A 13,624-nucleotide genomic window follows, 5' to 3' on the forward strand; every position below is an offset into this window, starting at 1 on the left:
GCAGCCGGGCGCTGAGCGCTGGCTACACTGAGGCAGAATGAGGAAGGATTAAGAAAAACATTTCTGACAGGCTCTGCTGGTAACCCAGATACACATGGATAAGGTTGAGGGCTTGAGAGAGAGGATTTGAGAGGTATGGAGATGAAGAGTCTCACCTTCTTGCTCTCTTGCAGCTGTCTCCCTGGCTTTCAAAGAAGCATAATCCTGCAACAAGTTCACAAAATAGATAGAAGGCCGATTTCTGACAGCTTTGAGCAGGCAGAGGAGAGCAGACGCCGTGTTGCGTGCAAAGAGGGTCTCCAGGCCATCAAACACCACTCCCTGGTAGCAGTCACTCAACTGTGAATCAAATCGAGAAGGAAGAGAGTCAGCTATCGCACGCATTGGGCTCTCAGCTAGTCAAACCCCAAGGTCAAAGGACACCAGCCATCATTGTTCCAAGCGCATCAGCTCAGACCAGCTCTGATCTTCCCCCATGCTCTGCCAACTTATGGCATCTGCAGCTTCACCCAGGGATCCCTGCACGAAGCCCAGGACTCCTCCAACAGCAGATATAAATCTCCTCCTCTCCAAATTGTACCTCTCTGTGTCTCGCTGCCTGTCTCTGTAGCAGGGACATTTCATCTGCCTCCATCCCACGTACCTGCAGCCTGTCAGAGAGGATGGCCACCAGCAGGTCCTCGGGCAGCACACAGCTCATAAAGCCTGTCTCTCCCGTCGTGCTGCCACTGATGCTCAGCCATCGCTGCACAGGAATGCACGGAGAGGGCGAGATGAGATTAGAACTGGATGAGCCCTGCAACATTGAGCACCACGAGAAAAATCAGCCACTTTGGAACCCCCTAAACAATTCCAGCTGCTGGGCTTGGAGTTGGGCTCTCTCAGTAATGGGAGACCAGAACAAAACTGCACACCAGCAGCTCCAGGGGACAACCCTGGGGGTCACATCCCTCGGCCAGCAGAGACCCAAGCTTGCAAGCCCCTGGCACAGCATCCCACAGCTCTGCCCACTGCCTGCAGCCACGTTAGTCGGGACTGCACTTTGCCAACAAACCGTAAGACCCAGTAGAGTTTTTCTACTGGTGCACAGGGTTTCGTTCCCACCCTGAGCCATCCCCAGCCTGCCCAGCTGGCTCTCTGCGCTATGCAGCCCGGCACCAGGCTCTGGGTGACACGGAGGCCCCACTGCAAGCAGCCTCTTCACTTCTCAAAGGCAACTGGAAGGTCCCAGGCATTAACCAGTGCAGATCACACTTCACCTGGGAGCCTGTCGGATCTCTTGGATGCTGCTTCTGGGATTGGGATGTGTGGCTATCCGTCTTCCTCTTGTCCACTGCGACACTCGCCTGGCCTCGGGAACTGACGGAACGCAGGCTGGCTTTGTCCCCAGAGCTGGACTGGCTCATGTCCGAGCTGTGCTTGGCCTCGGCGCTGGACGGCAGGCTGAGGAAGACATCTGCGTTTTGACCTGCGGAGGGGAGAGACGGCTCAGTGGGGCTGCGGACGGCCCTGTGCTTCAGGCACCTTCCACCCCAATGGGCACAGCCCTGCGCCCTCGCAGGGATGCAGCACGCGTCCCCCAGCCTGCCAGGGACTAGCAGCACTGCTTCCCAGAAGCAGCTCCTTCCTTACTTCTCTTATTAGCACGATAAACCACAACATCAGATACTGGATTTTGAAGCTACAGACTTTTCAATGCACAGCCCTATGTCCCTCCTACCAAATGGAGCAGCGTGCACGCAGGTGATGCCATTTGCACAGTACCTCCCGGGTGGATCAAGCCAAGGATTTGTCCTCCAGGACCATCGTTTCCATACCTTGCACCCGTCCTGCATTCTCACACGAAGACCGTAATACGCAGCCTTGCCCTGGCTGCAGTCACCCGTCTCCCCTGGAGTTAAATCCTCCGGTGTGGGATACCCCCACCCAGGACCCACACTCTTCTTCCTTCCACCAGCTCCCAACTCAACCAGGTTCAAAGCTGAGTGATGCAAAACTTCTCCCCACCAGAGCCAGGGTCCCCACCTCAGCCTGCAGAGCTCGGGGCATCAACTGCCCAATAAAGTTCCCTAAAAGTCTCTGGTCTCACGTGGAGAACAGCACAACATCCACGAGCTGTGCGACCTGACAGCGTGTGTAGGAAAATCTCTGGAGAAAAGAGCTCATCTGCAGTGTGTCTCTCATCTGAAACTCCCCCGGGAGGTTATTCTTCCCTTCCTCTCATGTTTGTGAAGCCACACTCCAAGTTAGTCCTCTAGTGCTTAACGAGCCGCTTCAGAGGGCTTTTTCCTCTTTAAAGTGGGCGGCAGTTCTACCTGACGGCCATGAGGAGGAAGCTGGATTCAGCTTTGAGGAAATATATAAAAACCCCGAGAAAAATACAGGTGTGCTTCACCGCTCCTAGGAAAAGGAACATGTGCTGAGAAGCCCGGCGGCAGTAGAAGTGTCTCTGAGCCCTTAAAATAGAGATTTTGTTAATAACCTGAGATGCTTTATGAAATGACTTTGCATTTCTACACCCATGTTCCCTAAGACACCCAAGGACTGTCCAACTTCTTCTCTGGAGCAAGCAGAAGCGGATGGTCATGGTGGGTTTCCGAAGCGCTGCTCTGGGTTCACTGTTTCTCCTTACCGGCATCCTCCGTCTCCTTGTGGCTCTGCTCGACGGCAGCCCTGATGCACAGCTCCCGGGCACGGAGCCCTGCCGAGCTGCTCCTGTCCGAGATGGCTTCTGTCACCACGGCATCGATGGACAAGCACGCAGCACCGTAATATTTGGACAGGGCGACCGCTGCCGATGTCTTGCCTTGAGAGAGAGGAAGACTGCTTGGTGACACTTGCATATGCGGCATTTTCAGGGACAGGCTCTGGAAAGCCCCCGAACGGGATTTCAAAGTTTCAAGGACAGTCTGAAAGCAAAATGCCACTTTAGGGGAAACCACGAGGGAGGCAGCTTGAGCATGGTTAGAAGTGTTGTCCTCTAGAGCCAGGTGGATCATCTCCACTTCACATTCACCTAAATTCTTAGTCCCTTGTGGTAACCTCAACCCTGGGCCAGGCTCTGGAGCCCTGTCCCACCACCATTCAGACTGTTTGCTAGCCTGTGCTGGACGGCGCTGTCTCGGGCAACGTCTGGGCACGGTTTGGGGGTCAGTATGGGCTAGGGACTGCTCCCACAAGGCAACATGGTCACTAGGCAACGTGGTCCCAACAAGGCAACGGGGACGTGGCCACCGTGTTTGGGGGAACCAGAGCCTGGCTGTATGGACACAAGATGAGCCACGCCACTTGCGCCAGCTAGGTGAAGGCCTGGGACCGTTTAACGTACCAGCAAAGCTGTGGCTTACCTTGCTTCGCTTCAACTCATCAACCAGGCAGCACGGTCCACCAGGATACTCCTCTCCTGCTTCCCCCACTCCTTGCAGCCAAGGGCTGCAGCTCACGTACCTGTCAGGGGTGCCCCGTGGACGATGACAACAATCCCTCTGCGGTTTCGAGCTGCGCGCCCTTCTGCAGAGATATCGATGCCAAGGTGGCGGGCGATAGCCCTATAGACAGGGCTGTCATCCAGTTCTCCCGCGGCCTCCTTGCTGCTGGCGGTGCTTTGCCGATGCTCTGCTGTGTGGGACCGGGTAGAAAAGTCAGCCTCCTGCCTACCTGTGATGCTGATCATCCTCCCCATCCCCTCAGATCCTGGAAGAGAAGACTCTGCCGAAACCAACGTCACGCCCAGGGTCTCCCCGTCCCCTTCCTTAAGGCTTGTGCAGAGCAGGGTCTGCCCTAGATGCTGGGAGAGGTTCCTGTTCAGAGTATAGTAAACGGGATGGCAGAAAGAGGAAAGAACGAGCATCTGGCAATACCTAAAAGGACTGGGCCAAGTCTCCTTCCCTGAACTGTCAACATGGTCCTCATGGGAGTTTGGTCCCAGGTCCTGCTGAGTAAGCGGGGGACAGGCAGAACCGGGCATATTACACAGTCCCACGGGAGCTCCTCCATTTGGGAATCAAGCGATTATCCAAAAGCTGGATGCTTTAGGAATATTAGAGCCGCAGATGTGCTGGGCTCTGAATTCACCATAACAGCATTTACAAAGAGTTGCCACCTTTGCCCTTGGAAGGTCAGCCAAAGCCATCTTGGCTTGCAACGTCATATAGGACAGGGAGCGCACTGCCCTGCCTAGGAAAGGGACCACCACCATCCTGATCCCAGCAGCTCCTGGGAGAAAAGGCGCTCGTTTGGCAAAGCTGGGCAAAACCTCCCTGGCCTCTCCCTTGTCCCTGCCCCAGACTCTTCTCAGGATCCTACAGACTTCATATGCAAGAGTGGATTCAGGGCCCACAGGAGCAAAGATGGCACCAGGCTGCAGTGAAGTGATGGAGGTGACGCTGAAGGCCGCCACTGAGGCCCTGTTGCCACAACAGACGTAAAATAGGTGAAGGGCTATTACCTGTCCCGTGTCTTTTGTCCACACCTTCCTCCTCCTCTTCTCCACATTCAGATTTAAAGACCAGCTTGTTGGAGGGGCTTTCATCAAAAACAGTGGAGGGAACGACTGAGCTATGGGATGAGATGGTGTCAACAATCCCAGCAGAGCGCTTTCCTCCTTCATCTGACCGCGTCCGGACGTCTTCAAGGTTTGCTGAGGAGGAAGGACATGGGGAGGGAAGAAGAGGGTGAACATGGCCAGGCAATCTGCTCTTTGCCATTCGCCACTTCACATGGCCACATGCAAACCACGGAAAATTTCCCAAGAAGGGAAGCTCCCAAGGCAGAGGTTCCCTGCCCAGGAAAACCTGCCCAGGCTGCCTCTGCCCTCAGGGGAATTTTGAGCTTGTGCTTTTGTTGCTGGGAAGGAGCAAATATCAAATAGCTACTGAAATTAGACCTGGTTCTACCGGCTGAAGAACTCATCCAGCCCTACTCCTTGTGGATGAGGGACACAAGGAGATATCCTGATTATTTCCCCAGTCCATGGCAGGCAGATATGAGCTTGCTTAGGCTGCACTCAGGGCTGGTAGAGGATGCACATTCCAAGCCCCAGGAATTCCTTTCACCCAGGAATTCCTTCACCGAGCTGGGGAAGAGGTGGCTGCTAAAAGCATGGACTTTCCGTGGAGAACAAGGTCACAGAGAGCTCAGGGGAGGTTGGGCTGGACTCCCTGCTGTGTCCACACTCAGGACAGCCAATGCCAAACCCTCACCATTGTCCTGGCCCGCTGGTTCCTCCGTCTTGGAGTGTGCCTGTTCACCCTGCAGTCTCTTCTGGTGCTGGTAGTATTCCAGCACCTCCGGGGGCAGCTTCTCACCCGGGGCACGTGGAGGCAGCAATAAGGTGTTGTGTGAATCGTAGTCCTTCAGTGTCTGCAGGATCTGTGTGCGCAGGGAAGAGAAACCATGTATGGGATGTGTTTCTTGACCTCCATCCCATGAACAGACTCCCCAGCCAACCCATCTTCTCCCTCATTCCTTCCTCCCAACAGCACGGACTATCCAAGCCCCTCCACAGCCTGCCAGCCCAGCTGGCTAACCCTGAAATGCCACCAGGCTTTGCCCTGGGGACTGCCTCCGTCTCCCCAGCACAAGCCTGGGAACGCTGGAGCACTGTGGAGCTACGGGATTACGCATGTGGGGACCAGACCTTCCCTCTCACCTGCTCCTCAGCAAGGTACTGCTGGTCAAACTCCAGCGAGTAAAACTCGATGGGGAACTCGCATGGGTTCTTCACTACGACCGTCCCCTCCGCCCCACGGCTGTACGGCAGCACTGCTCCCAGGTCAAGCACCGCGGGGCTGAACTCCAGCTGTGGCTCCAGCCCCTGCCCCGAGACCAGCAGCTGGAGGGGCTGGGTGCGCTGGCAAATGTTAACCTTCATCTCGCTTCTGTAGGACTTCTGAAAAGAGAGAAGTGCAGAGAGCTCCTCCATGAAGTCCCAGGTGACAGGGCCTCAAATTCAACCCTTGCCCCAAGGTCAGGGATGTTACCAGTACCTCTAAGGGGAATGGAAAACAGATATTAACTTATAGCAGGGGCTATGGCACCTGCATGCTGGCTCTGAGGAACTGGGATGAATCCTGGTGTGAAGTGGAACTGCATATTTGGGTATCAGATGGATCTAAAATGGACTATCAGATGTTTCCACCTAGTCATGAGGGAGCACAATGCTCATAAGAAAGGTCCTCATGGGTGGACTCAGCTCTCACAGGACTCAGGGGCTGCTTCACCTCCTTCTTCAGGGTTATGTTGCCCAGACACAGTCCTGGCACTGCTGCATCAGGCAAACATCAGCTATGTGAAGGAGGCAGATAAGCTCTCACAGGCTAGAAATAAGGGTCTTCCTCTATGCTCAAGGCTTGGCTCTGGTTAAAGCCAGAGAAAAGATGGTTACAGCTCTACTAGCAATTCAAACATCCCTGGGACGCTTCCTAGGCGTGGAAACACTCGTGTCCATACTGTTACAAGCTGCCAGTTTCCAAGTCATGGTGGCCGCATGCAAACTACCTCTGGGAACACTCCATCCTTTATGCTGACTCCCAAACTACCTGGGAACGTGCAGGCAGGCTGGGCCAGAGCCACAGGGACCGCTGGCAGCATACCACTACAGGTGACCGTCCTGCCGTGCCCAGGAAGGGGTCTGGTGGCTGTTTTGTCTGCTGGTACCAGCAGCAGGATTAGCCTAGATCGGCCCTTCCAGGGTTAGTTATCTCCTGCGAGCGTGCCAGCTGCTCTGCACCAGGGTGTTCCTGCCTGCAAACACGCCCATGCAAGGGGGAAGACGAGGGGAAACAGGCAGATTTCCCCCCATGTGCCGAGAGAAAGCTGCACTGCAGTGCCCTGATGCTCTCTGTGCCAGCTCCTCAATGGCATTTCAAAGCCCCTCTCAGAAGAGTGCGCTGCAGGGGAAACTGAGGCACGGTGGTATGGGGCTTGCAGAAAGCTCCATGTGCAGATAGACCTCCTCTCGGGCTCCCTGAGCTGGGCTAGTTACCACACTGCCCTGCCACACCTCCTGGGGGTGACACCCGCCAATCTCACCTCTTCCACGGGTGAAAACCTGACTCGCACATTGCATCGCTCTCCCGGAGCCAGGGTTCCAGCCGAGGGCAACACCTTGAAGACACGGGGCTTGGTCTTCCACTCCTGGAACAGCTTCCGACGCACCCTCACCGGCGAATGCTTGTCCCCCTGAGCGCAAAAAAACAATTGTGTGAGGTCTCCTCGGTCTGCGAGGACAGACCCTCGGGTCCTGCAGCGCTCTGAGATACTGTCACGGTGCTGAGAACACACGCATCCAAACCAGCCGCAGCCACCACTGGTCTACAGCTGGAGGGAAGACATATAGGCAGGGCAGGCAGATGGAGAGGCACTGTCCTCGGAGGAGGAATGGGGGAAGATGGCAGAGAAGTGAAGCATCAGCCAGTGAACAGGTCCAGGCGAACCAGATTTGCTCGGTACTCTCTAAAGCTTCCTCACACGAGCTGTAGCCCAAGTGCTCAGGCAGCCACAGGGGCAGAAAAGGCAAGAGAGGCAATGAAAACTCAACCAAGAAGTTAGGCGCTACACGTCGTCTGCGCTTTACCTTCTTAACAGGCTCAATCACAGTGATGAACCATTTACAGGGGACCTGGAGCTGGTTGTGGAGCTGCACAGTTTCTTCCCGGCACTGCCCACACTGGACAGCGGAGAACTCCAGCCTGTCCCTGGAGAGGCAGAGGGACGGCACAGTCACGTAGGCACGGAGGCGGACATGAAACGTGGGGCCTTCTGCTACCTAGCAAAGGACAGAGCATCCAGCTGAGAGCCTGAGTGACACCTACTGCTGTCCCCAACCTGCTGCCTGCCCCAAAAGGTGGTGCGGGCACAGGGAGGTGAGGGACCATGAGGTACCTTGATGGGCAGGAGCACGTCCACCTCTCCCAGGGGCAGGTTGGCACTTTGTGGGTCAAAGCGCACTTCAAACGTCTCAGTCTCGCAGTAGGGCAGGTGCTTCACATGGTCCAGGTCCACGCTGAAACCTTGAACAGAGGAAAATAAAACAGCTGAGACACTCAAGCGACATGAAATGTGTCACAAGCACGTTAAGGCCATACAGGTGTCCTGGCTGGCAGCTCTGTGAAGAAGAGGGCTCTTTGCCTCTCCGGAAAAGCCTGCCACTCTTTCTCCCTTGTCACCTGTCAAGGAGAAAGGCTTTTCACAGCCACAAGCCAAGGTCCGCATGGTAAAAAGGAAACATTAGCTGAGGAACACTGGTAATTCCTTATCAGGCATCCCAGGGAAGGATGCCCAGACCTCTCCAAAGGAGAACTTCCAACTACGATTCCCACGTGCTGTGGTGCTCCCTGGGAAACAACTTAAGAGGAGACACCTGACCAGCCCTCAGGCACAGCGAGTCACCGGTTGATGGCACTGCAGCCTTACCTCAAGGCCTGTTTCGGAAGCCTATTTTGATACACCAGAGGACCTCACAGGCTGTTTTCTCAATAAAGGCTGAACAGAAGTGCTGTGACATTATGAACTCTAAACCAAAGCACTTCCAAACCACCAAGGGGCCATCTGTTTGCAACGCAAACCTACTGACTGCACAAAAACTCAGACGATGCTCACGGTAGCCAAGAGCAGAACATGCTGAGAGGTGACCACAGTGATCAGCACATCCAGCCCCTGCAATCACGTGTTAGGGGAGCCACAGGCAGGCCACGTCTCTGGGCACTGCTGGCCAGGAGAACTCAGGCTCCAAAGCACCAAGCAGGGGATACTAAGGAGGACAAAGCTATACAAACAAGCACTCAAAAAACATCCCCGTGTCCAGTGGCTTAAGCCAATCTGTCAGAGACAGCTCCTTCAAGCCCACGTGAAGTCTCCCCAGCACTGGTTACCTGTGTCACACAGGACCCGTCCATCGGCGCGAAAGGTCACGGGGAACTGCCCGGTGTTGGTGATCTTCACAACATGCGTGTGAATGTTCCCGAGAATGATGTAGCCGAAGTCCAGGACGTACTCGGGCAGCTCAGCTCTGAAAGGAGGAGTAAGGAGAGCCCTTAAACCACAGCCTGGCTACGTTTCCAAGTGGATGGAAGATGCAAATAAGATGGATATTTCTGTATTCACTGCTGTAAAAACTCAACTCTAGCCAGTGAAACCCAAGCCTGACCACCTGGTAATAAGTCTTTGGTAAGTCATGGGGAGTCTAGGTCCTAGCTTTTGTCAGCTACCAATGGGACCTTAACAAAAAATTAGGTTGCACTGCTCTGCAACCAGATCTGTCCCCAGAGGAGCACCGGTAAATGCAGTAACCAACACCTCCAAGATTCGTGGGAAGGTCCTTTGCCAGAGCCATCCCACTCAGGAAAACACCTAAACAATCTGTTTTGCAGAGCCTCTTCTTCCTGAACTGGAGCCTACGGTGCCCGTCCCTCATCATGAAGGAGCAAAAGGAAGGACCAAGTTACCTAGGTGAGCCCTGCAGTCCCACCAGCACCCAAGCCACCCGATTTAGGGCTTCTCAAGGGGTTGTCAACCTGTGCCGTTCCCTGCTCTTTTTGTTTAGTGTGAGCTGTTAGTTGGAACAAAGATGCCAGCTTTGAGTCGCCTCTTTTGGAGCTGGTCAGCAGGGATGGTGCCTGGGCTGTCTGGATGGGCTTGATGGTCTGCACTGGACCCCCTTAGCTCTAAGAACAGAACCCATCATCTGTGGGGAGCTGAGCATCCCCAAAGCTCGGGGTGGCACTATAGAGGTGAGGACACTCAGCTGCTCACAGGGAACATGTAAATCCATCAGGATCAGACCCTTTCTGAAGCCCCCAGCTATTCCCAGCTCTGCAAACACAAAGAGCTCTCAGGAGCAGGGGTGTGCCGCCGGGTGTTACCCTCGGGGTGCCAGGAGATAGGGTACGGGAGTCCCCACTAACTTGAGAAGCCTCCGATGAGCACGCTGGTCAAAGACAGTGTCCTGTGGGGAACCAGAGGCAAGAGCTTTTTGCTGCTCCAGGGCGTGTTCCTCTACCAGCAGCTGCTCCATCTGCATCTGCAGCCAAATGTCAAACTGAGGAAAGCAAAGACAGTGGCTGGTTAGCAAAGGTCCTTCCCAAGGGAGAGGCTTGTCTCTGAAAGAGGATCCCACCCTGCTTTTGTTGAAGGGGGTGATGGGGTCCTCCTGTCTCCCTGCTCAGTGTCTCTGACACCTCCCGCTCTCCTAGCCAGGACCTTATCTGGGGGGAAATGAACTCCAGCATCTTCGCCTGTCCGGTCACTGTTATAAAAGCTGATCTGGCCAGACAAACGACAGACAAGCCAGGAACCTGCCAGCGCTCCAAGTATTTGCCTGCCCCCAGCCACTGCCAAAGCAGCTTGGACAAAAGCTCTCTCCAAAAGGGAACCACGACGAAGCTGGTGCCTCTTGGAAACGAACCCTGACAGCGCGGTCCCAGGGCACAGTCAGGCTGCTGCTATGAAGCTCTGTAAACCTGGCAGGGCTTGGGGTGTGAGCCACAAACACCCCAGCCATGACCTGCATCTCCATTCACAAAGTACCATAAATTCAATCACGTCAGCATGGTCTTCAGGATCTCCCCCTGGGGTAGTCTGGAAGCTGGTGCATCTACAGGAGGGACAGCTACCAGAGGTGGGCAGCCCCCGGGGCAACGCTGAGCTGATGCCTGATCATGGCCAGATGCGGGCAGGGAGGTCCCAAGTGCCAGCAGGGCCCCAGGAAGCCTGCTGCAGGGTGCAAGGGGCCCAAGTGACACGGCGGGAGGGTGGCACATGACAAACAGGGCAGCAGCCGTTCTCACCACGGTGCCCGAGTCGTCCGTGGGTGGCTCCACGGCTGCAGCCTCCACCAGAGCAGCTGCTTCATCTCTCTGGCCGTCCTTTTTCATCTTCTCTTTCACCTCCCTGAGGATCCTCTCATACTTTTCATTTCCTGAAGGAAGAAAACATCCACAAATAGAAGGGTGAGCGCAGCACCATTCTCACTTAAGCTGGGAAGTCCCACTCCCCCGATGCTGGGCTCTCCCAGAAACAAACTCCTCGAGCAACCTATGGAAAATGGATGCTGCGACTCCCCTCTGAATCCTGATGTTCACTCCCACCCATCTTCCTCCCCACATAGGAGCATCTCATCGCCCGCAATGTGATGCAAAGCCAACCCTGCCAAAATCCCTGCCAGCCTGACAGCTTTCCCAAGCTTTTCTGTCTAGGCATCATCTTTCCAGGCCACCAACAGATATGCTGGCAAGCTCTGCAGGATGGTTCCCGGGGCAAAGCCCACGTGGGCTCGTCTGCTAGAGACTTGGGAAACAACCAGAGGGTTGAGTGTCGGTCTGACAGCCCTGAAACCTCCAGGCTTGCTGGAGATGGGTGGGAACTGCCCTATGGCCATATGACATGGGGGAAAAAGCCGAGGACCTCCCTGGGGAGCAGACAGGCAGTGCTCACCTTCGATGTTCCTGGGCAAGTCCAAGGAGATCCTGGGAAAACTCCCCTCTCCTTTCAGGGAGATTTCCTTTGGTTTTAAGTGACCCACTTGGATCTCGAAAGTCTTAAAGAAGATTCCAGGCACTCCCGGCAGGTAATAGACTTTCAACACGTGCTGCTTGCCAGGTCCAAGGTAACCCTGCAGGGTGTGGGAGAAGAGGGAGGGAATGCAAATCAAAGAGGGTTTGGTGGAGGGATGGCTCAGACGATAGACATGCTGAGAGGAGAAGGCAGGTTCTCGAAGAGAAAAAAGCATCAGACAACATCGCCTTCTAGCTCTCTTCTATCCAAAAGCTCAAGTCTCCTACACCAGGATGCAGCGTGGCCTTCAGAGGGCTCGTAGGGATGCATTCCCACAGCACAGACTGCCCTGCGCTCAGCAGGAGCACAGCTCTTCTGCTAACGGTGTTCACTCTCTGCTAGCCAGAGCCAGACCGAAGAAATAAAAGCTCTTTTACCAGCCGCTGTGGAAGACGAGTGAAGTGCCTGCGCTCTCAGCAGAGCCAGCAGCTCCTCTCACAGCACGTCAGTGGTTCCCAGGCTGGTGCCGAAGGGCCTCGCCCCTTATTAACGACCCCAACCAAACATCTCCTGCCTGTGCGGTTACACCGAGGGTGCACGAGCCTATCTGGACTCACGATGACCGGCAAACATACATCTCTGGAAACGCAGGAGCAGAGACTAGGATGAGATCTAGGGAAGAAGGTGTTGCCAGGAAGGTCACCTCCTCTCCGGGCTTCCAGAAGGACTGTCTGATCCCCGGGCTGGGCTCACGCCAGCCAGGTTGAGAGCAAACACAAGCAGATGGCAACACAGCTCTGGATGACAGGACACAGCCGCAGCTTTCCTCGGCTTGCCCTCCGCACGTGGGGCTGGACCCTCGGCTCCCCGCTCCCCTTCACGCTGCAGGGACGAGCTACGGAGCGGGACGGATCCTGCCACTTGGGCCCCCGAGCCCTTACTCCAGTGCACAACACAGCTGCAGTGAAAGTGAGCCCTGTCAAGCTGCCAGGGCCGACAACGCCGTTACAGCAACAACTGCGCGGGTCCGAGCAGAGCTGTGTGTTGGGAAGCTCGCAGGAAGAGGGCATCAGCGCGTCATCCCTTGTAGGAGACAGGCATGAGGGAATGTGAAAGCCATTTGGCTTCCTCTTCCCATCGCAAAAAGCGTCCAAGATAGGAACACTGCTTCAGCTCAAAGACATCCATGCAGGACTGAGAAGCTGGGATGGTGGGATGGTGCAAACTCCTCTCCTTGCTATTCCAGCCCTGCTCCTCCCTGGCCCCCTCACTGCCCCACAAAGCTGCTGCAGAGCAGCAAAGCTGGAGGAGCGAGGGACCAGCACAGGGGCTGTTACAATTTCTGGCAAAAGAGCGTCATGCCCAAGCCAGAGAGTATTGAAGTCTCACCTGCTCATTGCTGGCAGGGGGCAGGCAGGGTTTGTTACAGGCAGGGACAAGGACTAAGTCCTCTCCGATCACACAACCTGGGTACGGTGACCCTCGGGAGAGCCTGCACCGGCCAGCGCCAGCGCCAGCACAAGCAGAGAGCTCAGCAGCTGGGGTCCGGAGAGCTACCAAAGCACTCGTGCCTCCCGCCCCTGGCTGCTGAATGACAGCAGAGCCACCCGCCAGCAAAGGCCATTCAAGGCAGTCTATTAGGACCGCGCTTGCCTGACCTTCTCTGCCCCCCAGCAGCAATTGCTTACAGCCCTCTCTCTCCTGGCTGCTTTTGCAGGGTTTTTCATGGCTTTTTTCCCTTTTTTCCCTATAACCCTCTCCTAGGCAGCCTGACAAAGGGCCAGGGTTAATCGCTTGCGCTACCTCTGTACTCACCGTGCTGGGCACGACCAGGGGCACGGCGGGCAGAGGGCTGTCGGCAGCGGCCGCGCTGGGGCTGAGCGCCGCGTAGGTGAATCCCACCTTGCCGCTGTTCTGCAGGGTGACCTCTGCTTCGATGACTTTGTTAAACAGCTGAAGAGAGGACAGAGGAGCGGGAAGTTACAGACACAGGCCTGATGCTGGGAATCTCCTTCCTCTTTCATTGGCTTGAAAGGAAACGAACCCAGCGCAGCAGCAGGGACCGCAGAGGACATATGGGCACTTGACCCTCCCGGGTTAACCCGGGGAACCCACAGCCACAGGGCACCTC

At 55.6% G+C, this 13,624-nt stretch overlaps 1 protein-coding gene across 1 annotated transcript in view; it reads right to left on the reverse strand.

Moving 5' to 3' along the window:
• Nucleotides 1-13,624, reverse strand: part of LOC132320049 (hydrocephalus-inducing protein homolog) — a 144,031-nt gene that overhangs the window by 34,204 nt on the left and 96,203 nt on the right. Inside the window, exons 26-41 of the mRNA XM_059832151.1 lie at nt 13,309-13,446; nt 11,434-11,611; nt 10,788-10,918; nt 9,906-10,039; nt 8,874-9,010; nt 7,885-8,012; nt 7,577-7,768; nt 7,033-7,182; nt 5,651-5,890; nt 5,202-5,370; nt 4,448-4,639; nt 3,448-3,618; nt 2,633-2,806; nt 1,260-1,468; nt 644-796; nt 156-339 (exon numbers count right to left, since the gene is read on the reverse strand). Of these exons, the coding sequence (XP_059688134.1) occupies nt 156-339; nt 644-796; nt 1,260-1,468; nt 2,633-2,806; nt 3,448-3,618; nt 4,448-4,639; nt 5,202-5,370; nt 5,651-5,890; nt 7,033-7,182; nt 7,577-7,768; nt 7,885-8,012; nt 8,874-9,010; nt 9,906-10,039; nt 10,788-10,918; nt 11,434-11,611; nt 13,309-13,446 (2,680 nt within the window). The remainder of the gene's footprint in view (nt 1-155; nt 340-643; nt 797-1,259; nt 1,469-2,632; nt 2,807-3,447; nt 3,619-4,447; nt 4,640-5,201; nt 5,371-5,650; nt 5,891-7,032; nt 7,183-7,576; nt 7,769-7,884; nt 8,013-8,873; nt 9,011-9,905; nt 10,040-10,787; nt 10,919-11,433; nt 11,612-13,308; nt 13,447-13,624) is intronic.

Source organism: Gavia stellata, chromosome 33 (genome assembly GCF_030936135.1).
Source record: "Gavia stellata isolate bGavSte3 chromosome 33, bGavSte3.hap2, whole genome shotgun sequence".
Lineage (NCBI taxonomy): Eukaryota > Metazoa > Chordata > Aves > Gaviiformes > Gaviidae > Gavia > Gavia stellata.